General features: G+C 37.8%; 1 protein-coding gene across 1 annotated transcript in view; it reads right to left on the bottom strand.

Annotated features, from left to right (window-relative positions):
- LOC142337118 (uncharacterized) overlaps positions 1 to 27,824 on the bottom strand; it is a 57,790-nt gene that overhangs the window by 9,477 nt on the left and 20,489 nt on the right. Inside the window, exons 3-7 of the mRNA XM_075386215.1 lie at positions 27,692 to 27,816; positions 21,637 to 21,979; positions 15,938 to 16,128; positions 15,352 to 15,461; positions 15,227 to 15,303 (exon numbers count right to left, since the gene is read on the bottom strand). Of these exons, the coding sequence (XP_075242330.1) occupies positions 15,227 to 15,303; positions 15,352 to 15,461; positions 15,938 to 16,128; positions 21,637 to 21,979; positions 27,692 to 27,816 (846 nt within the window). The remainder of the gene's footprint in view (positions 1 to 15,226; positions 15,304 to 15,351; positions 15,462 to 15,937; positions 16,129 to 21,636; positions 21,980 to 27,691; positions 27,817 to 27,824) is intronic.

Here is a 27,824-nt window from a genome sequence, read left to right as displayed (position 1 = left end):
CTCATTACACAGAAAAAGTTGTGAAAATTTTCACAACCTCCGGCCTACAAAATTATCGAATTCGCATAATTTTTCTCGTCGCTCGTTTATATACCGTTTTTCGTCCGCGTTCTTTTCGTTCTTTAACTTTACAATTCTCCGTTTTCCGTTTTTTTTTCGATAACGTCGCTCTCCCAAAACTTTGCTTTTCTTTTCCTACGTTTACTTTTCCGTATTTCGATATAGTATGTCATATGTGATGAAGTATGCTGTTGTTTTTGCTGTAGTATGTTGAATATGCTAGTATGCTGGTTTGTTGTTCAGGTCTTACAGCTTTCTAGGGTGTGACTTAAGTTTATTCTCGAGTTACGGCTGGATTGTTCTTCGACTTTTCAACTTTACTAATTTACTAGCCTTCCTGTTGTAGTATATTTTGATTTTTGCTGCTGTATGTTTGCGTGTAACTGTATGAATGTTAGTTGGTTTAAGGTTTTGCCTTCTAGGGTGTGACTTAAGTTTATTCTGGAGTTACGGCTAGATAGTTTCTTCACTTTTCCAGCTTTCATAGAATACAAAAGCGCTGCATATTACTTAAGTTTTGCTGTAGTTTGTTTAATATTGTTGGTATGCTGATCGGTTGTTTAGGTTTGAATACTGCTAGGGTGTGACTTAAGTTTATTCTAGAGTTACGGCTAGTAAATTTCTTGCTCTTTTCATCCATTTAGTATACTACAGCTTTGCCGTAAATTAGTTCGTTACTTGTATATATTAAGCCCCATAATGACTTGTGCTAGTTTGCCTCGTGCAGTAGCATCTCTCCTCCATCCTAGGGTGTGACTTAAGTTTGTTCTGGAGTTACGGCTAGTTTGTTTGGTTGAGTTTGTTGCTGTGGTCTGCTAGCATAGTGGTTCCCGACCTCCCCGCTCGCTGTGTAATCGTCTCCCGCCCGTTCCGACCCGCCTTTCCGTTTCGTTGCGCGCTACTCGCTCAACGCCTCCATTGTGTCCGTCTCGTCTCACGTTTCTTCGTGCGTCGCTCGTTCAGCGTTTCCGTCCCGTCCGTTGCGTCGCCCGTTTACCACCCGCGTTTTCGCCAGTTTCGTTCCGTTCACTGTTGCGTTGCGCGCCGTTCGCCCGTCCTTCCCGCCCCGTCCGCTTCGTTTCCCGTTTCGTCGTGCTTCGTCTTCTTACTTACCTTCGCCGAGTAATTCATTACTCGGTAACTTCTTTTCTGCTCTTCGACGTCTTGATTATCAAGTCGTCGTCATTTGGGTTCGGTATAACCCTCATTCCACGTGTTTGGTTGAAAGTTACTGTACGTTGATAAACTAGCCATTTCAATATCATGGCCGAACAGCAGGATAAATTGAAAAAGCTCTTTAATGCAAGATCTAATTTGGAATCTGAATTACGTAACATCCATAAGGACATCACAGATGCCATAGATCGTCAAGACAGGAGGGTTAAGGTTGAACGCTTGGTTTCTAAGTTAAAGGATGCCTTCAGTAAACTGGTGCATAAGAATGAAGAACTATTTGACTTAGCCAGTAAAGCGGAGAACCCAGATTCAATTTACCCTGTCCTTGAGCAATGGTTGGATGATGTAACCAAGAACAATGATAAATTCTTGCTTGCGGCTAGAAGCTATATTGACTCAGTTGCTGACCGAGACACCGTATGTGAGGGCGCTAATCTTCAAGGCCAATCTAAGAGAAGTTCACGCCGAACAACATCATCAACGTCTAGCCAGCGTAAACATGAATTTCTCATGGCAAAACTAAAACGCGAAGAGGCCGAGAAACAAGAACAAGCTGCCATGCGCCTCGCTAAACAAAAACACGAAATTGCCATGAGAAAAAAGGAGCTTGAAATACAAATGGAACAGATGGCACTTGAAGAATTGGAGGAAGACCACCGCCAGCGTGTTGCAGCAGCTAAATTAGATGAGGCTGATTTAATGGATAATCATTCATTGTTTAGTCACCACTCAAGTGAACTGAATTTGTTTAAAGATAGGGGATCAGATAGAAGTCAGGGACTTGTTCAGGATTGGGTAAATTCGTTTCCAGCAGGTAATTCAAGTGAGTTAAACTTTTCTCGTCCTGGTTCAGCAACCGCCGACCCTCCTGTTAAAGATACTTCCCCTAGTAATCCTCCAGAAAACCCAAGTGATGTTGCCGATAACTTACATCATCTTGAAATGCTTTCTCAGTACACACGGCCAGGAGTTGCAATTTCTGTTGCCCAGCAGGAAGCTTTATATCGGGAATATCTCCAGGCTCAACTGCAGCAATCACTCATTGATCAAAGAGTCGAGCAGGCACATAGTCCCTCAGGCAGTGGTAAGGTGAACCAAGTATCAGTCGACGTACAAAATGTTGCACTTCCACCACTTCAGCCACCTATGCAACCTCCCCGGCCACCGTCACCCGCTATTGCACCAACGAACGCCATCTTTGTACCTGATTTTTCAACAAACCCACAAATAAATCAATTCTTGGGTCCAAAAAGCTCCAGTGTGCCTTGTCAATTACATATGTCAATGCTTCATGTTCCGCAACAACAGAATCCACCTCAAAGTAACATTCAACACCAAACACAAGTCCCTATTGCCCATTCCCCGCATAACGTCCCTCCACCTCTAAACCCACTCGTGAACCCGCCACCCGTAATCCCGCCTCAACAATTATTAAATCCTCAGCCTCCCGTGATTCCGTCGCCCATTCCAGCGAGCACAGCAACATACTTACCCGTCCCCAACATTCCACAACAAAACATTGTCCATTCACCTCAAACCCGCCTGGTACCGTGTCCTACAGCACAAAGACCTCCCCAGAACTGTAACCTTGATCTAAACTTGTGGAGTTTTCCACAGAATAAACCCCCAAACGTAAACCAGGCGACAAATAATGCTACCGCCTACAAAAATGTTCAACCGTACCTACCCCCAAGCACAGCTAACCCCACCATCAGCCATCCCATCTTGCAAATGAGTGCACAACATAATCCAAAAAGCAACTACGCAGCTAACTGTAGCATCCCTGTTAACCCCTTTAGTACAACTACTAACATCGTGCCACCCTTCGTCACGCCGGTTATACATCCAACATACGGGCATACTGCTCCGATACCATTGTGTTGGGGTGGCCCACCGCATCCCACGCCTCCAGCGCCAGCATCTGAAAATGCAAGCTTGATTAAGGCATTCACTGACGCCTTATCTAGCAAGAGGAATGACCCACTACCCGAATGGAAGTTGTCACAATACAGTGGGGATCCTCTACAGTGGCACGAATGGTATGGTCAATTTAAAAGCGCAATTGACTCTCAGTCCTTAACTGATGATGTAAAATTGACATACCTTAAGACCCTCGTTACAGGTAAAGCTAAAACAGCTATAGCTGAGTTCGCCTACTGCGGCGCAATGTACAAAGACGCACTGAGGACCTTAGAACGTAAATTTGGCCAACCACAGGCGGTCGTAAGTGCACATTTGGACAAACTCAACAGCTTTCCACCATTGAAGATGCACAATAGCGATAACATCATTAACTACTCGGGGTGCATTTCAAGTCTTGTCGGGGTATTTAAATCGCTGTCATACGATTCGGATTTAAAGAGCGCTGCGCTTCTCAACACCGCCGTACAGAAGCTACCACCCAATATGAAGGAGTCATGGTAACTCTTCACGGTCAAAAAGCATTGGGTGAAACCTACTCTTCTTGATTTCAACGATTGGTTGAAAGAGAAGGCCGAAGCGCACGATTTAATGAAGAATACCGCACTTAAAGCAAGGACTGAGGATACCAACAACTCAGTAACCAGATCAAAAGTTGCTTCAAAGGCATTTGCTGCAAATACGCAACAGAAGAGTAACTTTAAGCCGCAACAGAGATCTCCGTCAACATCAATCTCTAGTTGCATTGTATGCAAAGGCTACCACCGGTTGTGGGAATGCCGTGTCTTTAAGGAAAAGACTCCCACACAGAGAGCCAAGGTCGTGGCTGAGGCAAAGCTCTGTTTCTCTTGTTTGCGTGATAAACACATGTTTAGGCAATGTCCAAGTCCCCGTAAGTGTAGGAAAGATGGTTGCAACAGCTCCCATAACACCTTACTTCATGGAGCTGAAAGGGTTTTTCCAGCTAAACCCTCAACAAACAACAACATCGATACTTCGAAGTCGAACGCAGGTACAAGTAGGCCATCTACTGGTCAACAGCAACCAAGCAAAACAACCACTTTGTCTTCCGTGACGGATGTCAAAGGCCTCCTTCAGGTCACGGAACTGAAAGTTACTAATTCTTCTGGTCTTAGTACTACGGCGTTGGTTTTATGCGATACCGCTTGCAGTAACTCTTGGGTGTCCGATAGTCTCGCAGCTAGACTCGGTTTGCAGGGTACCGCATTAAAACTGACCGTCAAGGGTATAAACACGGAAGAACTCATAGACACAAAGGTGGTTCAATTGACTGTGACACCTCACAAAGATCAAGACTTCGAAGCATTTACTGTACGTCCCTACGTGAGGGAAACATTAAACGTAGGTTCCGACATCATTGACGTGAAGTCCATGCAAGAAACGTACCCACATTTGGCAGTTCTAGATCCAGTAAGATATAGCTATGGAGAAATTGAGATGATACTTGGACAGGATGTCTACCATGCCATCCGCCCGTTAGAGTATTTTTCAGCCGACGAAAAGTGCTCACCATTCGCTGTCCGCTTGCCCATAGGTTGGGTTTTAAGTGGCCCACTCCCGTCAAGCTCAAGTTTAGTCTCCACGTGTTTCAAAGCCAATATTGAACAGGATTTTGAATTAGCTTGTCAGGTTAAATCTTGGTATGATATGGAATCGTACGGCGCGTTCAAGCAAGTTGACCCAAGATCCGCAGCGGATGCTCGCGCGCAGGAAATACTTGAAACAACAACCTTCCGTAACGGCCAAAGATACGATGTCGGTATGTTATGGGCTGATGACAACACCCAGCTCCCGAATAACTACTTTTCGTCACTGGTACAGCTCAAGTCTCTCGAAAAGCGGCTATCGAGAGATACATCATTGAAAGAAACTTATGCTAATACCATCCGTGAAGACTTGGAAAAAGGTTACTTAATTACAGTCCCTGATGCTCACAAGGTAGAGCAGCGGTCGGATAGAGAGTGGTACCTACCACACCATCCCGTAATCAATCCGAACAAACCGGGAAAAGTGCGTAGGGTATTAAATGGTGCAGCAAAGTTCCACGGTACTTCTTTGAATAAATCTTTGCTCACTGGCCCCGACCTCCTCCAAAACCTAATCCATGTACTACTTAGGTTCCGTCAACATCAATTTGCCGTGTCCGCAGATATCGAGGGTATGTTCCTCCAAGTGGGTGTCCCTGATTGGGACCAGCCATCACTGCGTTTTTTGTGGCGGGAGGACCCCACAACAAATGTTGTAGTGTATCAATACACGCGCCATATATTCGGGGCTAAAGACTCGCCCACATGCGCTAACTATGCACTGCAACGCACGGCCCGAGACAATGATCTTCAGTACCCGGAAGCAACCAAAGCCGTCCTAGAAAACTTCTACATGGACGATTACTTGGATTCGGTGGAGTCACCTGAGAGGGCTCTCAAAAGATCGAAGGAGTTGGTACAACTTCTCCATCTAGGTGGGTTCAAGCTTACTAAGTTCGTAAGCAATGTACCAAATCTGACTGATCGAATTGATGGGTCACCTCAGTCCACCGAACCAAAAGTAATTTCCTCATCTAAGGAGGAATCTTCGCACGTGCTTGGGTTGAAATGGGATCACAACAATGATACTCTAGTTGTGAGTCGGGGTACCTCCAGTACAGTAACTAAGTCTTTAACACAACGCTTGGTATTGAGCCTAGTGTCTAAGGTGTTCGATCCCATCGGCCTAGTGGCACCATTTACTGTTGGTGCCCGATTGTTACTAAAGGACATCTGGCGTATCAGCGGGCAGCACTGGGATGAAGAATTACCAAAAGACACTGTTGAAAGGTTCCTCGAATGGAGTGTAGAACTACCCAAACTTGCCGCAATCACTATACCAAGGAGCTACTTTTCCGGAAACTTTGAACACCTGGAACTACACATGTTTGGCGATAGTTCACAAGAAGTTTTCAGTGCCGTTGCATTTCTCCGAGCTCGAGTAACTACTTCGAGTGGGCCCCAAACGGAGCTTGCGTTTGTCCTGGGTAAAGCTCGCGTAGCACCTATGAAGGTCATGACTGTTCCAAAGCTGGAATTACAGGCAGCGCTACTGGCCGCTCGATTGAAACAAGATATCTGTCGAGCTCTCACAGTAAAAGTCAACAGGGTTTTCATGTGGACCGACAGCACTACTGTCTTGCAATGGCTTAACTCTGCAACCAAGCACCCAATATTTATTGCAAACCGTGTTTGCGAGATTTTAGAACACACTAGCGTTGACGAATGGAACCACGTTGCCTCAAGCAATAATCCAGCAGATGCCGGTACTCGTGGTATGTCCGCTGAGGTTTTGCAATCAAGTAGCTGGGTGAGGGGTCCAGATTTCTTAAGAACCACGGAATTCCCGTTCGAACCAAGCATCGAAGTAGTTAAAAACATCAAACTTGGTATAACAACTAAGGAAACTGACGAAACCAATACATCATTGGCCGCATCCGTAACCAAGTCAACTAAGGAACCGCCCCCGCAACTAATTCCCTTCGATAAGTACAGTTCTTATCAGAAGTTGCTACGGATAACAGCGTACGCACTCCGCTTGTTACCTTCTCACGAATGTTACCGTAACGTCGATGGTAGCATCATAGACCCCACGGAGCTTGACGAAGCCGAGCGTCATCTCCAGTATCTTGTGCAAGGGGAGTCATTCAATGCAGAGAGAAAAGATCTTCTCGAAAACAAACCCGTTAAACGGAGTAGCCGTATTGCCCCGTTTTCTCCCTTTATTGGGCCAAATCGTCTAATCCGATCGGCAGGCCGCATCAAGCGGTTGGTCGAAGTTGACTTTGATGTAAAACATCCTATCGTTCTGGACGCACGCCATGCATTTGTAAAGTTGTTCCTCAGGCACACGCACGTCAAACATCATCATCAAGGTATTGATTACCTGCGGGCAAAAGTACAAGAACGTTATACTATCCTTAAATTACGTTCCTCACTACGTTCCATTAAATCTAACTGCCTTACGTGCAGGATGTTCCGCGCTGCCACTATTCAACCCATCATGGCTGATCTCCCAGTAGAAAGACTTGCATACCAGTCTCCTCCCTTCACGAACACCGGGGTCGACTACTTCGGCCCGTTTTACGTTACTGTACGTAGGACTACCGAGAAGAGGTGGGGTTTCCTCTTCACATGCTTAACTACTCGTGCCGTTCATGTCGAAATCGTTCCTTCCATGGACGCCAGTTCGTGTGTAATGGGAGTGGAGCGGTTCGTCTCCCGTCGAGGTACACCAGCCATTATTTGGTCAGACAATGGCACTAACTTTGTTGGCGCGGAAAAAGAACTACGCCAGAACATCGAAAAGTGGAACACCATCAACATCGCTGTAGAACTTGCCCACAAAGGCATCAAGTGGAGGTTCAACCCGCCCAGTGCGCCACACCAAGGTGGCATCTGGGAGAGGCTAGTACGTAGTTTCAAGCGCGTACTTTACACAATCCTTGGAACACGTCGCCTAACGGATGAGGTTTTAAGTACCACTTTTTGTCTGGTCGAACATGCACTTAATTCACGTCCGCTAACGCCCGTAAGCGCCGACCCGTCCAACCTAGGAGCATTAACACCTAATCACTTTCTCCTCGGTAACCAAGCACGTAGTCTCCCGTCCATCATTGGCGTAGATGAGTTTGATCACCGTAAACGTTACGCCCGCGCGCAGTCTTACGCTAACGCTATTTGGTCTCGTTGGATCAAAGAATACGTACCGGCGCTGAACCGACGTTCCAAGTGGCAGACGCCTGCCGAGCATCACCTTAAGACCGGTGATTTGGTTTGGGTAGTTGAAGAGACCAACCCAAGGGGTTGCTACCCCACTGCTCGGATCACTGAACTTCGTTACGGTTCCGACAGCGTCGCACGCTCCGCCGTATTGCGCACGTCCTCCGGATCGCTCGTTCGCCCGCTTGTAAAATTAGTACCCATTCTCCCAGCATCTTCTTCTGGGCCGGAGGATGTTAGTAACTAAATAGATTTAAGCGAGAGATTATTAACCAATCAGAATCGAGTATTTAAATTACGTATAGAATTGCGTCTAATATACATAAAAAGTTCCGGAAAAGTTCGTATAACCTAATTTTAAGTAAATAATACCATGATATGTATCGAATAAGGCGGTTTTAGGCTTAATATTTTTAGGTTCTCTAGACGATTGTTGATCGATTATGAACTGATTCTGACGTCAATGACATCAGACAAAAAACCAGTAAAAGAGCATCAAAAAAACCTTGCCGTCTAAACTCTCACTTGTTGCTATGTACGTACTAGACTTAATACGTTAAGAATGCTGATACGTTGCTTTATATATCGATTTGGAAGACTGACGATGAATGAGTTGAATTGAGCATCCGAAAGAGTGGTTTTACACCTTTATAATGATCCTTGCTTTCATAGTTTTAATGGAAAAATGACGCTTAAAATTTTGAAATTTTTTATAACTTTCCTTGCATTTTCATCCCAAATTACCGCTTAAAATTTTAAACAGCTAAATTAACTTAGTACATCTTTTTTCAATGTTATTTGGCTCTGAGCGAAAAAACTAGGAAAATCGAAACTAGGAAAAAAAAGTATTGCGGGGAAAACTTTGTTTGGCACCAGAGTAAAAACTCACAAACACGATTAACAACAACTGCAATTTTTGCCCCAGAAATTAACTTTCATTTTAGTTTTCTAATTGAGAACATCTAATTTTCTTTTACTATCCCTTAATTGCAAGATTTGTCTCATTAAATCACCATTACCATCCTTTAATCGTCCCCTAATCCAAACACAACAGAGGGCTGCTGTTGCCAAACATGACTGCAACTCATATTCTTCGCAAAACATACTTCTGTTGCAATGATTCTTGAAATTTTTTCCACTAAAAATAACTCAGCAAAATTTTATGGTGATGAAAGCTATGTAAATTGTGCCTTATGTTTTGGGCATATCTGATGCGTAAACAGAATTAAAAATCTCTAGACTGCATTGAATTGAAGACAAAGTTGCTATGTGATCTCCCTAAGCCCCAATTCTTCAGTAAAATTTGGTGCCTCAGAAGAGACAAAAAAACTAAATTTTACAGCCATTATGCGTAATATTACAGTTGCAGATTGAAGATTTCAATGGGGTTTAAAATATTCGAAAAAAATACAAAATAAAAAGGTTTTACGGCAATTATTCTTCGAATAATATTTGACAGAAAAAACTTGTTAAGAATTGCAAAAAGTGAATTTTCTGCATAATTTTTCGGCAAAATTTATAAAAAATAGTCTTTCAGCCTCCAGGTCTTGGTTCTGTTCAGCTTTAACATCTTGGGCAACAATGACAGATACCAGGTAACACCTTCAACTGGTGATTGTTTAAATTGTATAATTTGGATGTTTTTCTTCAGAAATTTTTAACAAATTTTCTTCATTTTTCTTTTGCAAAAGCGCTAATTATCTATACATAAAATCACTATAAAAGTTTTAGTAATACTATAAAACACTCTCCATAAAAATTTAAAAAATGTATAACTATCTCAGCTTCGCAGACCTTAGATTTGACTTTCTAAACTGTGAAACTCTTGATTTTGCTTTTTCACAATAGACCGCTATGAAAAGAGATTTCATCTTTAAAACCCATCTGTTGCGCATTGTTTATTGAGCCGGATTTTCAAAGAACAACTTTAGAAAACTTTCTTTTTTTGCATTTTTTTCGTTGATTTTAAACAATTGAAGGATACTTTGTTTCATATTCTTTTTGTGAAAATATTTAATTTAGGATTAAAATGGTTTATAATTATTTCGAGAAAAAAAAAGTTTTCTTGGAAATGCAATTAATTACCTCTATTGATTTATAATATTTTCCCTTTGCAGTAAAATTTGATTGCCCGACTGCATGGATAAATCAAGTAAAAATAAATTTGTGGACTAGTTAAAACAATTTTCATTAAAACTAATTTTTTGGAAGCTAATTTCTCATCAAAGGGAGTTTTGAAACCCTTTCTAAATTATTTGCCTCTTTTCTCGTTTCATCAATGATCTGTTTAAGAGTTACAGCTTTTAAGCCTAATAAGAAAAAATGAGATGAATTGATTGAAGCTTCAGTTAACCCGATCTTGCCTGTTGTATGCCATTGCTTTGATTGTATATTGGTGCTGATCAACAGCATAGTGGGAATTAGCGGAATTAGCGAATGAGAGTTTATTCAGAAATCACTGTGAATGAAAAGACCAATTTAGTTGTTTTCGCAGAACCTACCTCCTTTCACTACTTCATCGTGACATTTTTCCAACTGGAAGATTCGAATATCCATAATTTTGACCTAAGAAATTAGAATATGAATAGTTAATTTAAGTTATAGATAGTTTTTTTTCGAGAAAAAAATCAGTTTTTTGGAAACCCAATTAATTTTCTTTATTGAATAAATATATCTTCGCTTTGCGGCAAATTTGCTAGCCCGACTGCATGGATAAATTAAAAAGACAGAATTTTGTAGACTAGTAACAAAATTTTTCAAGAAAATTAATTTCTTTGGTTGCTAAATTCTCATTGAATGGAGTTTTGAAACCGTTTCTAAGTTATTTGCCTATTTTTTTCTTGTTATCAATGATCTGTATAATGTCATACAGTCACTTTGAGATGAACCTAAATTAATTGAAAACTGCGCACATGTATATCTAGCAATATGTGGTAGTTGTCTCAGTTACAGCTTTTACGCCTATAATTAGAAATTTTGAAATAAATTGGTCAGTTAAGCTTCAGTTATACCAATCCTACCTGTTCTATACTTGCTTTGTTGGAATTTTGGTGCTGATCAACAACATTGTGGCAATTATGGAATGAAAATTTATTCAAAAATCACTGTGAATCAAAAGCCCAATGTTGTTATCTTCCCTCCACGCCCCTCCTTTCACTACTTCCTCTTGACTTTTTCTAACTTGAAGATTCGAAAATTCAATAATTTCCTCCTTAAAGATTCGATTATCAATAATTGCGTCCTTTAAAATTAGAATATGAACAAGGATGCTCGTTAATGTGCGTTCGCACATGATGTTCCGACCCGAGCTCATCTACATTTTTGACTTAATTGAGATAACAAAAATAGATGTTTGAGTTTAAAAAAATGTTATAAACCTAACTACAAATTGAATTACATAATGCCATGCCCCATTACAGCGCTCGCGGGATCTGCCATTAAAAAGACTACGAGAAAAAGCGACAAACAACAAAAAAAGCAAAAACAAAAATTTCACGGCAGAAACGCAAAATCTAAACTTAAAAGCACCCATTAACAACGTCAAAATGCAATCAGATAAAAATTAAACTACATGAATTTAGTTTTTCCCAACTAAACAGCAGATGGATTTTTTCCTTAATGAGACTAGGTAAGAAGTCGACAAAAAGAAGAAAAAATGAGTTTAAAATCAAAAATCAATCAACAATTTTAAAACCAAATAATTTCAAAAGTCTAAAAACTCTTTAGCTTATAGCGAAACAATTCTTGATAAATTTAATAAAAAAAATCATTATGAAACCAATGGGACCTGCCTTTGGTTAGACTAAGCCATAGGAACGGACTACGAACAATTTACAAAACACAAATTATTGAAGCCATTAACGTCAATAGCTATTATCGAATTTTTATGTATCTTTATTTTAGTTTTTATTTATACTAAATCAGCTAAACATATACTGAAAGAATAAATAAGTTCATTTGGGCCACATTTGAAAATCATTGGGATCTGATATTACCTGAATGTGCTAAAACGGAGAAACAAAAAAGAACCACTCGCAAAATGTTTATGGAAAGACATATTGTCCACCAAACAAAACATCAGTTACGACATAATATCAGTAGACATGTTAATTTTTGAATTTCAAGGAATTGGATGGAATCTCTCAAGGACGAGAATAAGTTACAACTTGATGAAAAGAACAACAAAAACTGAAATGTTTGAAAAATCTTCGAAAATTTATAATATCAAAATTTTAAGAATATTCGCTATAAACTGACTGTTTTGGGTAACATCATTCATTTAATCGTCAATTACAAGTTTATGAGACCAGTCAGCGTTTTACGGCTACCTAAAGAATAAAAAAAGGCAAAAACAGCAAATTCAAAAAATTAGCGAGAAAAGTGTCGATGCCATTAGAGAATGGACTTTTCAAAAAAAAACTTTTCTATTTTCAAATAATTTTATAATAACCACAATTGTTTTTGAGAATAACCACAATTGAGAAAACCCCTAGTATCAAAGCCATTAAATTCAATAGCTTTCAACGGAATTAAATAAACACATTAGGTACTGCCTCAATGGAGGCAATAAAATTGTTCATTCATAGGTTGTCGATAGCTCATCACAATAATTCGTATGGCAATAAAAAATACATTAAAACCAAGAAATTTTTGAGAAAACCAGTAGTATCAACGTCATAAATTTTACTAGCTTTCAACGGAAGCCATTAAATACGCTAAATTATGCCTCGATGTGACGACAGGAATATTTAAATTCAAAAATTATCAATAAGACATTACAACATGTCATTGACAATGAAAAAAACAACAAATACATGCAAAATCCAACAATTCAGTAGAAAAGTTCGAGAAGAAAGTGTCGAAGCCATTTAAACCATAAGTTTTTCTCTGAAAGCTTTAGATATGATCCATGGAAATTTGTCTCTAAGACAATTGGAGCCATTAATATTAGGATAGCAGGATAAGATTTCAAAAAAAACCAATAATACGAAATGTCCAAAATTTTTTTTTTAATTTTGAAATCTTGTGGCATTGAAGTCATATAATCAATATTTAGAAGATAAAACCGCAATTTAGATAAACTTTATTTGAAGGAGAGTGATTGGAAGAAGTTCTGTTATTGCTGAGACCGACTTACATATCACAAAAATAAGCTTAAGATTGTTTATGTTCAAAAAAACTAAAAAAAAAAACATTTTTAAAGTCTTAACAGACATTAAATTAAATAGCTTTCAACGGAATTCAATATATACGCTCAGTTATGCCTCGATGTGGGAACACAGATGTTGTTCATGCATAGGTATCCAAAGAGACATCACAATAAGTCTTATGACTATGAAATCAACAACAAATAACGGCAAAATTCAGAAATTCTGTATAAAAGTGTGATAAGAAAGTGTTGAACCCTCTTAAACCATATGTTTTTCTCCGAAAGCTTCAGCTAATATCCATTGAAATTTTCCTGTAAGCCATTTGGAGCCATTAATATGTGGATAACAAGATAATATTTCAAAAGAAACCAATAATACGAAATGTCCAAAAAAAATTCTTTTAAATTTTGAAATCTTGTGGCATTGAAGTCATATAACCAAAAGTTAGAATATAAAACCTCTAACTAGATAAATTTTTGTTGAAACAGAAAGTTAATTGGTTCTGTCATTACTGAGACTGACTTACATTTCACGAAAATAGACTTAAGATTGTTTATGTTCAAAAAAATTTCAAAAAAATATTTTTAAAGTCTTAACAGACATTAAATTCAATAGCTTTCAACGGTAGTCAATACATACGCTCGGTCACTTCCTGATGTAATGACAAAGATGTTGGTCATGCATTGATAACAAAAAAGACATCACAATTAGTCTGATGACTATGAAAACAACAACAAATACCGGCAAAAACCAAAAATTCTGTAGAAAAGTGCGATAAGAAAATGCTGAAGCCATTTAAACAATAAGTTTTTTCTCTAAAAACTTTATCTATGATCCATTGAATGTCTTCGCTAAAACAATGGGAGCCATCGATATTAGGAAAACGTGATAAGATTTCAAAAGGAACCAATAATACGAAAAGTCCAAAAAATTTTTTTTTAAAAAATTGAAATCTTGTGGCATTGAAGTCATAAAACCAATAGTTAGAAGATAAAACCGCTAACGAGATTAATTGTGGTTGCAGTAAGAAGGAGGGGTTCCTGTCATTACTGAGACTGACTTACAGTTCACAAAAATAAGTTAATAATTGGTTAATATTAAAAAAATTCGAAAATTTGTTTTCAATGTCTGAACAGCCATTAGCTGTCCACTTAAAGCACTAGATAGGTTCACTTAATGCTCATAACGAAACCTATTGCCGTTTTTGTTAACGAGTTCTTGCCATAAGACTTCAAAAATTCAGTAAAATCTCAAAATGAAAATCAAATTTTCATTAAAAATTGCGAAAACTAAGAGTCGAATCCAAAAAAAAAACATAAGCGATTCTTGAAAACGAATTTTTTATCCATTGGGCTTCATTTGACTGTAAATGGGATTTGTCATTAGCGGAACCTAAATATGAAAAGTTACTACACTCTAGGTGACTTGGAAAAAGAAAAAAAATGCAAAAATTTTTTTTTAAAAAAGAGATCTCAAATAGAATTCGAATTTTTTTATAGTAAATTTCCCAATGAGAACAGAACTTGTCTTTTTATCGCCTTTAGTCTATTAGGAACAAAAAATTGATTTTTTTTTGTGGCGTGAAATGTAATTTTGAATTAAAATTTTCATAGAAAATATGTTAATCCGAACAAAAATTACGTTAAAAGTGAAAAAAAGTGAACCAAATATCCTGTAATCACATGAAACGTTAAACCTCGATAACTCCTCGAAAAAACGAAACTCAAAAAAATCTTTTTAATTTCGAGTTCTACGCTGGATGAGCTTTTTAATGGTACCACTCACATTTCTCTACGATGAATGTATCGATTGGCCAAAATTGTCTAAACAAAAAAAACCATTTGAGTATATAGTTCGTCCCCCCACAAGTGGGGTTGGAACAATAATCAGTCATTTCAATTGCGTTGTTTATTTTAAGCTTTTTGTCAATTTGTAAAATATTCTAAATATTTTAAATCACATTTAAGCTTAAAATTTCCTCTCTGTAAAAAATGCCCAGCTTTAATAAAGATCTCACAATTTTAATGTGCTGCATCACAGATCTTTTTCAATTTTTAAGTTTAAACTGCGTTTTTCGTTCAAAAAATCTATCCTGTCAACGTCACTTATGCTTAGTCGAACTTATTTGCAATCATAAACCATTGTATCAACCTTATCACAAGCAGAGTTGATCATGAGCTGGACCTCCTTTTTAATCTCACTCATACTTGGCGAGTAACCCCCGCCAACTCCTCCCCCTTCCCCTCCTCCCGTGGTGTTTGATGTACTGGCACCACCAGCAGCAGTATGGAATGAGTCCACCCTGGTCGGAGGCCACTGGTGCAACCGAGATGGAAAAGCCACATCATAGCGACTGTCGAAGGTGCCCCTGGTTCGATACGTGTACCTGAAAATTAATTGGGAAGAATACAACTTGTCAAACTGCTTCTCTTGGTACGACTGCTTCAAACCTTGGGAGCTAACAAACTTAACGCTGACATTCAAGCAACACTTTAATACTACAATAAAATTTCCTATCAAAATGTTTGTTTTATAAGTCAGCATGATCTTGAAATCGTCTGTCTGCCTTGAACACAAGACAGTGACCATTTTGAGTTTGACCATTTTTGACAGTTTCCTATTCAAAATGGTAGTTTTTAAACGCTGTTTAAAAAATGACCGTTGTAGATTAGTTCGTGTCAAATTTCATACAATCATACGCCTAAAAAATTGAAAGCTATTAAAGCTTAGTTTTTTTCAGCGCAATATTGCCTGTGCTTATAGCCGCAATAATAACAGTTTTAGCGCATTTCAGCGCATTTTGCCAGTTTTCAGCGAATTCCAGCATAATCGTAAGTAAATTGCTCAGCGCAGAAAATGTACCTGGAAGGACTGGAAGTAGAGGCAGAAGAAGAGTAGTGCTGGATGGACGATGAGATGGCAGTGAAGCTGTTCCGTCTCCTTCTCCCCTGTCCCGTAGAACAAGATCCCCTTCTGGGAGAGAACTCAACTTCCGCTGCTTCACTCAGATGCCTGGGGGAAATACTGCGCGAGCTGCGTCCATTTCGAAGGTCCTGCAAAAGTATTCAAACTTCAGACAAAAATTCATTGTGACAACTGATCAATGTTAATGTGCTTAAAAAATGGCATCTTATGATGAACTTTTTCTGTCGTCTTCGTCTCCTGCTCACTATGGACTGCCTCTGGGTCTGATTTGAAATAAATAAGAGAAACTTTGTACCGATTAGTGCGTGTAATTCTTGTTATAATCTTAATACATGGTTCGCTTCAAATTGGATTTGCCGTGCATTTGTCTTTCGCCATATTTGCGCAAATGTGACCATATAAAAAGAAATTGAGGCTAATTATATAAGGCAAATCCTAAAATTGGATGATTGAGGCTATTAGAAGCGAAAAATATGCATTTCGCTACAGAAACAATTCAGATCTTGAAACTATTCGAAGCAGTTAAACCTTTTCTTCGGTTTCAATGTTCTCAGGAAATTCAAGTTTTTTTAAGTTTCCGTCAGCAGAAACAAAAATGAAAAACAGAATTTTTCCGAAGCATCTATAAACATCCAGAATTGAGTTTGTTTGTTTCTGCAAAATAATTATCTATAAACGTGTAATAAATCTGCACCCGTGTCGAAATTAACCCCCCCCCCCCTCCCACTTACCCCCCCCCCCCTCCCCAAACACTGATGTAAGAATAGGGGCGTAATTGTCTATGGGGGTAAAACGAAGTAAGATTAATGGGTAATGGGTAGTCATGGAGGCAATGGGGGACAATGGGGGGAATTTTTAGATTTTACCATCGAAAAATTATCTAGGGAGGTTAAACAATGTCAGATAAGAGGATAATGGTGGCAATTTTTAGATTTTACTAACAAAATCACCATCCAAAAAGATGAAAGATTAGAGGCGTAATCTTAGGAAGATAAAGCGCTGAAAGATAAGGAGGGTAATGGGGGTAATGGGGAGAAATTTTAGATTTTACCCGCTAAAAGTAACCATCCAAAATGATGTAAGATTAGGGTAAATTTTTATTGGGGTAAAACAATGTAAAATAAGAGGGTAAAGCGGGTAATGAGGGTAATGGGGAGTAGATTTATATAGATGGACCGTGCGGAATTGGGCAAGTATTGATGGTTTGGAGGGTAAGGAGAACCGGCTGATGGTACAGAGATTGCGGGTTCAAAATTGCCAACCTTAGTATAGGGCTAAAAAATGTAAGATTCGGGATGCACTTTTTTAGTCCCCGATATAACCCCCATTAACCCCCAAAGAGATCTAATACTTTTGAGTGGAACTTTCGAAAAATTCCCCGATTACCCCCCTAATCTTACATCTGTTTTGGGGTAAAAATTCGACAAGTGCAAAAAAACATACATATTTTTGGATAGAGAGCACGAACTCATAACATTCACAGAACAAAGAGTTCTCAAAAGCGAAAAAGCACAATTCAGTGATTTTGAAAATTTCGTCATATAATGTCTGACTTTGTTGCCTACAAAAAAGTTTTTGCGGTTTTATTTCTGGGGATGGGATTTTACGCGAAAACTGGAATGGCAAATCCCATTTTGTAGCCATTATGCAAAAATTTTCAACAAAATTTTCGTAGAAATTAGGCGGAAACCAATTAAAACACTTAAAGACGGTACTTCAAAATATTCTTGACGCTGTAAAGTGCTCTAGTGTCCCCAACAAGTATCTTAACATGATAAAAATTTAAAAAAACACAGAGAAAAGGTCTTTAATTTTGTAAATTTGCAGATATTTCTAACCCGCAGTTAACTTTTTTCTCGAAGTTACACCCTCAACATAGCTCTAAATTATTAAAACTGAATCATATTTCAAACATTTCACTCTTTCCTCAGTAACTTTTATTAAAATATTCTTCCGGATATTGACGAGAAGGGTAAAAAAGAAGTAAAAAGAGTGCAATTTATGTTTTGTATCAACTCATTTTCACGTTAACATGATTGTTAGCGACACTTATAGCGTCAAGCGGATCACGAAGTCCTGTTTTTAAATGTTTTAATTGGTTTTCGTCTAATTTTCACAAAAAATAGTTGAAAATTTTTGACTAATGACTACAAAAATTAGCTTCGCCAAATCGATCTTCCTCCTAATATCCTAGGCACCGTTATTTCTGACAAAATTTTTCAGACCAGAGTTCCTTTGAATCATTTTATCAATTCTTTCTTAGACAAAGAATGCTGTTTGTTATAATTCTTAATGCATGAGATCCGATATGACATGGTTTTGCAATTGGCTAACCATTTAAGGGATCATATAGTATATGCAGATCCTTTATGAGAAAACGGGGATTTTTCAAAATACGTTTAAATTGTATTTAGAAAAGAATCCTTCATCTATTTGATTAGCTTGGTCTAAGATGCATTTTTTAATCGCGTATTTTCTTTATAATTGGGCAGAAAAAGTTGGAAATTTTTTTATTGAAAATGAAATATCCTGTGACCATAAAATGTTGGCAGAAAGTAGAATCTTTGGCTGCATCAAACGTTTGTCATTTTGATAAATCCAATGATTTGATACGAAGAGTTTTTATTGTGCAAGAACTCAAGTTTTAAAATTTTATTTTGCAAGGCAGATGATAATCTGATCAGATCTTATCTTTATAAGACTATACATTTTCGCACAATTTATTAGTAGGACAGTTACACAATTAAGTTACACAATATTTGCACATTAAAGTTACACAATAAAGATAAGTCCGACAAAATCTTATCTGCTCATTAAAAACAATCATTCAATTAGAAGCCATAAAAATAGCGACAATCATGACTAAGTAATTAGCTTCAATAGAGTGCTTCAACATCTATATAAAGAGTGAATCCAAAAAGTTGGCTAGTCATTAAGCAAAGCCGCGATTCTTTGAGATTATTAGGCAACGTTAACAGATAGCATCATCAATGAACTAGAAATGAGGCCAGTTTTCTAATTTTTAATAACCAATCGGAATTGTTAATTACAATTCAAAGAATTTGAATTGTATTGGGGCGCTGTGTTTTTTTAAGATGTGTTCACACATTTTTCAATGACTTTGATCTTTCAAAACGGGATAAACAGGTAAAACCCAGCGGGTATTAAGTTTCATTAGAGGCCCAAAGAGGGCTTTAGTAGTCATTCAAGTGCTTATAGTGGTACAGCTGCTGGGATGGCCTTAATTGAATGATAAAAGGTCGTTTTTAGGAGTTTTTGGGCTCAAAACGCTGCAATTCTTCATGTTATTTTGTGATTTATTTTAGTTTTTTGTTTGATTAGTCTTAGATTAAAGTTTTTAAAAGTTGACGAAGGCCTTTTTCGCGACAAATTTACTTTTTATGACTATTTTATGAGCTATATGTTTTGGTATTACTAACACAAACACGTAAAATGATACTAATTTTTGCAATTTTTTTCAAGTTTTTTGAAAACTTTTGTCATTTTTTGAGTTTTTCCAGCTTCAGGAGCCAAGGAATCTCCTTTGAGGTTTGATAATAGGGCACTGCATAGTTTCTAGTAACAACGGATTGGTTTTCAACATTTTAATGTCTCAAATTTTAGCACATTTTTGATAAAGATTGCAATTTTTTTCAAGTTTTCTGAAGTTTTTGTCAGTTTTACGTATTTGTCCATCCTCAAGTACCAAAAAACGTATTCCACGGTCTGATGGAAATTACTGCATGGTTGTTACTTTCAATGGATTTGTTTTCAACAATTTAACCTTTCGAATGTTAGAAATTTCTTGATAAAATTTGCAATTTTTTTAAGTTTTTCGAAAACATTTGTCTTTTAGTCAGTTTTTCTCACCTCAGTAGCCAGCTAACCTCATCCAAGGTTTGATAGTATGTTATTAAAAAGTTGCTAGGGGTCAAGTGAATGGTTTTCTACATTTTATTTGAAAGAATTTCTATTTTTTGAAGTTTGAAATTTTTTCTAAAAATTATTGCCTATCGGTCTTTGAGCCCATGAATTTTTGAAGGCTTGGAATTGGGTTACGGGATGGCGTCAAATAGCCTCTAGATACACAAAAACAATTCTGAAGGTTTTAATATCACGATTTTCCGTAACATTTCATAAAAATTTTCAATTGATTTCTTTTTTTTGAATTTTTCGGTCATTTTCGAGTTAATCGATCTTCAAGGGCCAATGAATTTCTTTCAGTTATTGCAGATATAAGACTGGGTTGATTTCAGAAGAAAAATTGGTTTTGAGCATATTCTTGAAATAGGTATAATTAAAGAGATCAAATTTTGCCTTTGGGGTAAAAGCTTCTAGAGTTTTAGCAATGAGTACATTTTTGTTCAGTTTTTTTATTGTTTTAATTTCTCAGTTTTTTGGAGATGATTTTGTTTATGTTTTCGCTGGCATTGTTCACGTGATCTGCTGGTCAGGTAGAGTACAACTAAGTTTTTCATTCAATTCTTTGTATTCTATTTCAGGACTTGTCCTGCTATGTTTTTTTTAAGATCTGTTCACACATTTTCATGATTTTTGAAGTCAAATTGGAGTAGTGATTTTGGTCACGCCGAAACAGGAAGTGGAGCGAAAAAGCGAGTAGTTTTGCGGCGTGAAATTTTTTTGCTCTAAATTTTAAGTAGAGTGAGAAAACGGTGTTTGAACAAAAATTCGCTTTCTCTCTAGTGGTTTTTTGTTCACATGCGGCAATTCCATTCTGATTTTTACTGTTTTTTCGATTTTTTGGATCGGATTTTTTTCTAAATGGTTTTCCCAATCCATTCACAGCTCATTCTAGGCCTAGTTTTTTGTTTGAATTGATTTTTCATTTCTCACTAGTGGTTTTGTGTTCACATGCGACATTTTGACATTGATTTTCTGTTTTTTTTCTTATTTTTTATCTGATTTTTTAAAAATGGTTTTCTCAATCCACTCATAGTCCATTTTAGGGCTAGTTTTTCTGTTTAGTCAATGAAAATTCTGTGAATTGTACGTCAGGACTTGTCCTGCTATGTTTTTTATTTCATGGGGGAAAACAATTGTTACTGAAAAAGTAACATGTGAGCAAAGTATGCATTAATAAACTAAGGAGGAGGAGGCAAAATAACAGTGCGTTAACATTTTTTTGTATTTGACCTACAATCTTGAATAATGCTAAACTCTGCAAATTTGATTTTGTGTACTCAATGTTTGCAGATGATTGCAAACAAAAAAATTAAGGAGTTAAATTTGGGAACTAATTGAATATTTGACATTGGCGTTGGACTAGGCGGGACAATATTTTGTTCAACCTATTTTTCAGCGCATTCATAACAACTTAATTTATTGTCACCATTTTTTCATCTTTTCATTTAGAAATTACAGCTCGCACGTGGCCCAGCCCCCCCCCCCCCCCCCCACTTTATAAGTCTTTTCATAACGTCCAGGCCTCAAGAAGGGTAGTAACCATTGAAAAGGACCTGATTCCAGCACACAACATGTAAGTTTCATTCCTGATTTTTGGTTACTCGTTATTTATTGTCACGTTAAATATGTTTACATGTAAGGTAAAAAACAAGATTTTAGACGCCAAAGTCATTTGATTGCAATGAAGTGTGACTATTAGTAACAATTCTAACCCTTCCAACCGTATCCAAATGATGATTATGACTTGTAGACGATAACAGACTAATGTGCAATCGATCACTGCAGGAACCTGCAACCATTGCAGATGGATCCCCGTGATAATTATGATCATGTTGATGAAGATGATTATGCGCGTGAACAAGGTGTGCACTGTGCGGAAGATCCTCCTGCAAATCAAAGGGTGTAATTCCTCCGCCCCCTAGAGCACCCAAGGGTGAATTTGTTCCCACAGAGGCGGGTGAGGTGAAACCCTGGATGCGTCGCAGTTCGATTTCGATCACACCTCGCAGAGTTTCCGCTCTCTCTATGATTAAAGACATCCGCGGACACAGAGTCCTGAAAACCCAAAGAAGCGTCAGTTATTATCAGAATGGATATTAATTATCGACTGTTTTTTAGCTAACAGGCGTATTATCTTCCGAACAAAATGAGTTTTTGTATTTTAAATGAATATTTTCTCTAGTGGCATTTGTCAATCGAATTTGCATATGTCCTATATAAAAATACTTGAAAGCCAGGACTCCTTCCCACTTCGCATTATAAAAAGGAAGTTAACTTTATCAAGAAGATCAAGGAAGTCATCCCGGTAAACCACCCTAAAGGATATAAACTAAATTAAAGCCCAACAAATGCTTCGGATCTTTTCAACAATCCCCCCCCCCCCGGATCTGAGTGTCATAATAACTCAGTACTGATTCATGAAAATTCCATTCTGATTTTTTCTATTTCAAGAATTCTTGACAGGGCATTTTATAGCCTGATAATTGTAAATTTGAGAAACCGTTTCTGATTTTTTTCTTCTCAGACTGAAAAATAGACTGGGTTTTGTCTGCACAGAATGAAATTTTGATGAGTCATGCACTGAATTTTTTCTGGACAGCCTAAAATTCAGACTGATTTTTTTCTGCACATTAAGACGTTCAGCCTATTTTTTGTCAAAAGAAAAACGTTGTCTGAACATAAAACACGTTCAATTTAATAGAGTACATAAGCTGAAATATTCATTCTAAATTGCAGTTTTTGATAAAAATCAATAAAAAGTGAGTTTTTGCCTGTTTCAAGAGATCTGAAACTCACAATATCTCAGTTTGTTACAACTCTGCATTCTTCATTCTGAATTCTCCATATTTGCAGAGATTCTCCATATTCGCACAGATTCTCCATATTTGATAAGGTTTATTTGATTACGTTTAAGATGACGTGCGAGAGGTACTTGACGACAGGTGTTTTGAATACCAATTACTCAATCTACCGATCAATGTTGTACTAATTATTTGGATCTTTTCAACTATTGCCCCCCCCTTTGGTGCCTAGTAGAGAATCGCCACCCCTTCTGTGCTATACTTTACCACAAAATTACTTGGCCTACAGCTTAGATAGCCGAATATTAGTTTAAGCGCAACTGCGGACCGCTTTTCATGGCCATGCCTCTCATGCGCTGTGGGATGTAATCCGGAAATCGCGGGTCGGTTATCGCGGCGAAGCGCACCCACCAACCCGCCTGTCGGAATCGCTTATTTTATTCTATTCAATTTAACATAGTATGTGCATGCGTGGAAAGTTGTTAGTCGTCTCTGATTGGTTAATAAATAGCTCGCTTCAATTTTATTCAATAATAGCCCCCCTTTTGCAAAAGGGGGGCAACTACTGAAAACATCCAATGCTTCTTATTGAGATTTAACTATCGTAAAAAAAATTTTGACCCGAGCCTAAGATGTGTCTGAGAACAGTTTACAATTTATAAGATCAAATAATGTTCTTGAAAAGTCGAAATAAAAAAATTACTTAACTGATAACTTAGATAATGCCGTTTTTGGAACGCTTTATTATCTTATTTTTTGCAACAAAATTATTGTCTCTTTTTTATATATTTTTTTGTATCCATTAAATTTCAATTCGATATCAAACTTGAGGACGAAAAAACTTAAGAGAAAATATGATTTCTTCTTCAAACTGATATGTGGATATTGATGAATAGCAACGAATAAAATAGGTTTTTTGAACACTTGCTGTGCAGTCATACAAAGGGTCAAAAATCTCAAAAAGGCATTGTCATGTGCATCTCGCTGCAAAAACTTTGTGTCATGCGTAGCTTGACTATTACAAAAAGAGTATAGAGCAAAGCATCCATAACCTACGCTTGAGATGAAAAATATAACTATAGTAGTGATGCAAAAATTCAACCTGCGGTCGTTAGTTATTCGCTCTTGCACGAAGAAAATCGCCAAACACCGTCGTAAAAAACTCCGCAACCGCCACGCTTTTGAAGAAGTGGAATTAAATCAATAGTTAAGCTTCTTTTAATGTGCTATTGATGGAATCCATCCGCTCACTAGTGTGACTTAAATCATTCAAATTTCACGGTTAGTTTTGCATTTGGTTTTCTGCATTAGTCCCCTACTATTTGCTTTTTTCCTTTTCTTCTTTTTCAGCTCATTATCCGTGAAAATTCATCATTAGGATTCCCCCAATGCATTGTTTATTAAAGTTTCACGATGAAATATGTGGTCACATGTGATGTAGCAGCTGCCACATTATGATGATTATACCAGTATGCCAGTTGGTTGTTCGGACTTGATACCTTCCAGGATGTGACTTAGTCGATTCACGAGTTAGTTCTATCCCTAGTCTGGTTTATGATTTTTCGAACATCACTGGTTTACTAGCCTTTCGCTGTAGTTGAATTTTTTCCTCTTGTTTGTTTGATAATGCTAGTATGCTGATTGTTGTTTATTTCTAGGTTTTCTATTGTGCGGCTAGGTTAACATAGAAATTATGGCTAGTGATTTCCTTGACCTTCTCATCAATCTCAGTGTTTAATGCGCACCCGAATATTAATATGTTTGCTATCACCACAAATTGTGTGTCCTGCTATGTTTTACTGCATAGTTTTTTCTCTCACTTCTTTCTAGGTATTGACTTAGTTAACTCACGAGCTATTCAATTTAAACTTATGTCTTTTATGCTGATCTAGTTTTTTCCATCTATATTTTTTTTCGTCCTGTTTGCTGCTCGTCGCTTGACTGATGTTTCTGTCTTGTCCGTCTTGTTTTCTGTTGCGCACTGCGCCATTCGGGCTGCTTTTTTTGTCCCTTCCGCCAAGTTTCCCGTTCCAAGACGCTTAACTCAATATTCCCAATTTACGTAGTGGTCTCGTTTTCCGTATAGTTGCACATTTAGCTCTTGCACGATCAACACTTTAGCCGGGTACTTATGTGCAAAACAATTCCTTGCCCTTTGATTTTTTTACTTGGCAGATCATCATCTTCAAGCTCAAAAAAAATTCTTTCTATTTTGTTTTTTGCGCGGGTGCTGAATTTTTTTAGTGATTTAAAAACTTGGTGCTTGTTTTTAGTTAGATTGCGGCCACTTGCAGGAAAATCTCAAACAAGTGTATGAACTTAGAACAAAATAAGAAGCTGAAGTTTATAAAATATCGATGAAATTGTTCACATTCATGTTCAAAACTTAAGATCGAACTTCTGACTGTCGAACGAAAAATGCTTCCACAAGAGTAGCTTATAACTATCAGGAGCTCTTTGATCCTGCAAAAAGAGCTGAAAATTTACACGCCCTTTGGAATAAAGCAGAAAAATGGTAAGGGACTAAAACTAAGGAAAAACATGAGTTTCTTGCGGCAGCTAGAGAGGACAATGATTTTGTTCTTTAGAACGAGACAACATCGCAGTTCATCGCACAAGGACAGGTTATCACTTGAAAGGTATGAAAAAAAATCAAGTAAACGCCACTTGGTAATAGGAAAGTTGAAAATATAGGAGCTCGAAAAACAGCGCGATTAAATGTAAAAATGCATCATCGAACAAACTGATCATATTCGACCACAATTCAATTTGCGAGAAAAAAAATTAGCAGCTGGAAGAGCACATTGCAAACGCGTAGTTGCTTCCAAAATTGAAGGACTGAGATTGTGAAAAACTAATAATTATGTAGTCCGCACACAACCAAACTGAGGGACCCTTTTACTTGAGAAAATAGGGCAAGATGAAGAAAATTGTTTAGCATTGGTTTAATGAATCAGCATCCCGGAACAATGCTGAGATTTTAATAAACCAAGTTTGCATCTTTCTCTTTTAATCGCCACAACAAATCAATCCACGGCACTTCAGCTTTCTTCATATCAACCTTTAAACTGATATTCTCTCAATCAACATGGTAGAGTCGACAAGTCATACGAACAAGGTGAACAAAAACAAACCTCTTAAAGGTAGAAAACCTAATAGCAGGCAGATACAGTATCAAGTCACACCACCATTAACGGCAATCGAGTTTGGTGGTGAGTCGCCTTATCTCGACGTGCTCAGCAGGGCACGTGAGCTGTCTCAGGATATTATGGTTTTCGCTTTTCCTGATAGTGGACAACCAATTTGCTCGAAGGTAAAAAAAATTGAACTCCGCCATCCCTCCTCAACGAACGCCTCCACGACAAAGATTGCAACACCTCGCCAAATCCTAAAAACGGAAACTTCACGCAAAGAAAACCCAAGCGTTGTTCTTTTAAATGAAAATCCTTATAATGTCAATAAAGTACACATAACGTTCACTTGTTAAAAAAAATGGAGGAGAGCTTAAAAAACGAACTACCGCGTGCTCAAATGAAAACTTGTAAAAATAATTCAAAATTACAATACTCTTCTCCAGATGACGGCCAGCGAGTCATATATGATTATTGTTTGAAACACCGTTACGTTAAACAAATCATATATGACCTGGTATGATTACTAGGAAATTGTAAAAGTTATACATTACTCTTGTCAAAGCGCAACCCATTTGTCAGCCCATTGCCACCCAAAAACGTGCAGAGCCGTTACAAAAACATCATAGGAGTAATGGGTGAAATGGAATCTTTTTGTAGTTCAAATGAACAAAACATTGTTTACTGACAAAACTTTTTTATCAAATTAGGGAAAGTAAAGAAGTTTCAATGTTAGTAATGAAAATTTGTCGGTTGGGTTGCGTTACACCACACTGTAGGTTTATCTTAATCTGGTGGTGAAACGTTTTAGAAAAATAAGATACCTGTGGTTGCCGTTGCACTCTGAAGTATGTCGAAATAAATGTGAGATTATAAGAATTGAGAGCCCGCACTGTAAGGACACTTTAACGTCAGAACTCTTGTTGCACTACTTGCTCTGGCAGAAATAATTTTTTTTGAGCGCACTGGAAAAAACATAGTTTTAGATTAAACGCAAGTAAACGGTCTAAACGGTCAGGTAGTTTTACTTAACTGAACCCACTGACTCAAATTTACCAAAAATTACCTGTAAAATAAACTGCGCATGTATTGAAATTTTACTTTACTTTAATTTGGACGGAGATTCACCTGACCAATTAACATTGGGCGATTAACATCCTGAATCGACTAGAGTACTGAACATAACCGAAAAACTAACGACTATACCAAAAAAGTTAGCAAAAAACCGTAACATCCCAAACCTTAACTGTATCTTTAACATTAACATCGGTTGATCTTAATTGAGTTGAGCTAAATTTGCATTAAACCTTGTTTAGTTTGTTGAAACGTTAGCTTATGTGTCAACTTTGCGACCCCCTTGAGACTGATGATAAGATTATTTTGATCAAACGCCATTTCAGACTGGGACTCCCTGATCGGTGATAAATTTGGCCTCGCGCGGTCTGATCAGAGATCATTTCAGACGGGACCTCTGATCAGTGATAAATTTGGCCTCGAGCGGTCTGATCAGAGATCATTTCAGACTGGGGTCCTCTGATCAGTGATAAATTTGGCCTCGCGCGGTCTGATCAGAGATCATTTCGGTCTGTTGCGGTCTGATGAGAGTAATATTATAATCTGGGACGGTGTGATCAGAGCTCATTTGTGATCAGAGTTTCTCTTGACAGTGTTAAAAGTGACATGATCGCACCATGGCCATAGTAAAAATACAGAACTGAAAGATCATGATTCAGCGTTGACTTGATCTGAGAGCAAGCTCCGGTGGTGATGGTCGGATCAGAGTTTGTTTTGGTTGGGGCTATGATAGCAACATTGTCTACGAGTTGAGAACTCACTTGACTTGGTTGGAGTGGTGTTTGCAGACTGGGAATAATTCACTCTCCATTTCCAAGTAGGACATGTTGCTCTCAACAGTCATCAACTTCCTCCTCATTCGTCTCAGCTGGTCGTCACTTTCACTCTGGGCAA

Source organism: Convolutriloba macropyga, chromosome 3 (assembly GCF_964194025.1).
Source record: "Convolutriloba macropyga chromosome 3, txConMacr16.3, whole genome shotgun sequence".
Taxonomy (NCBI): Eukaryota; Metazoa; Xenacoelomorpha; order Acoela; family Convolutidae; genus Convolutriloba; species Convolutriloba macropyga.
Note: the sequence above shows the minus strand (reverse complement) of the source record. Positions and strands in the feature narration are given on the sequence as shown.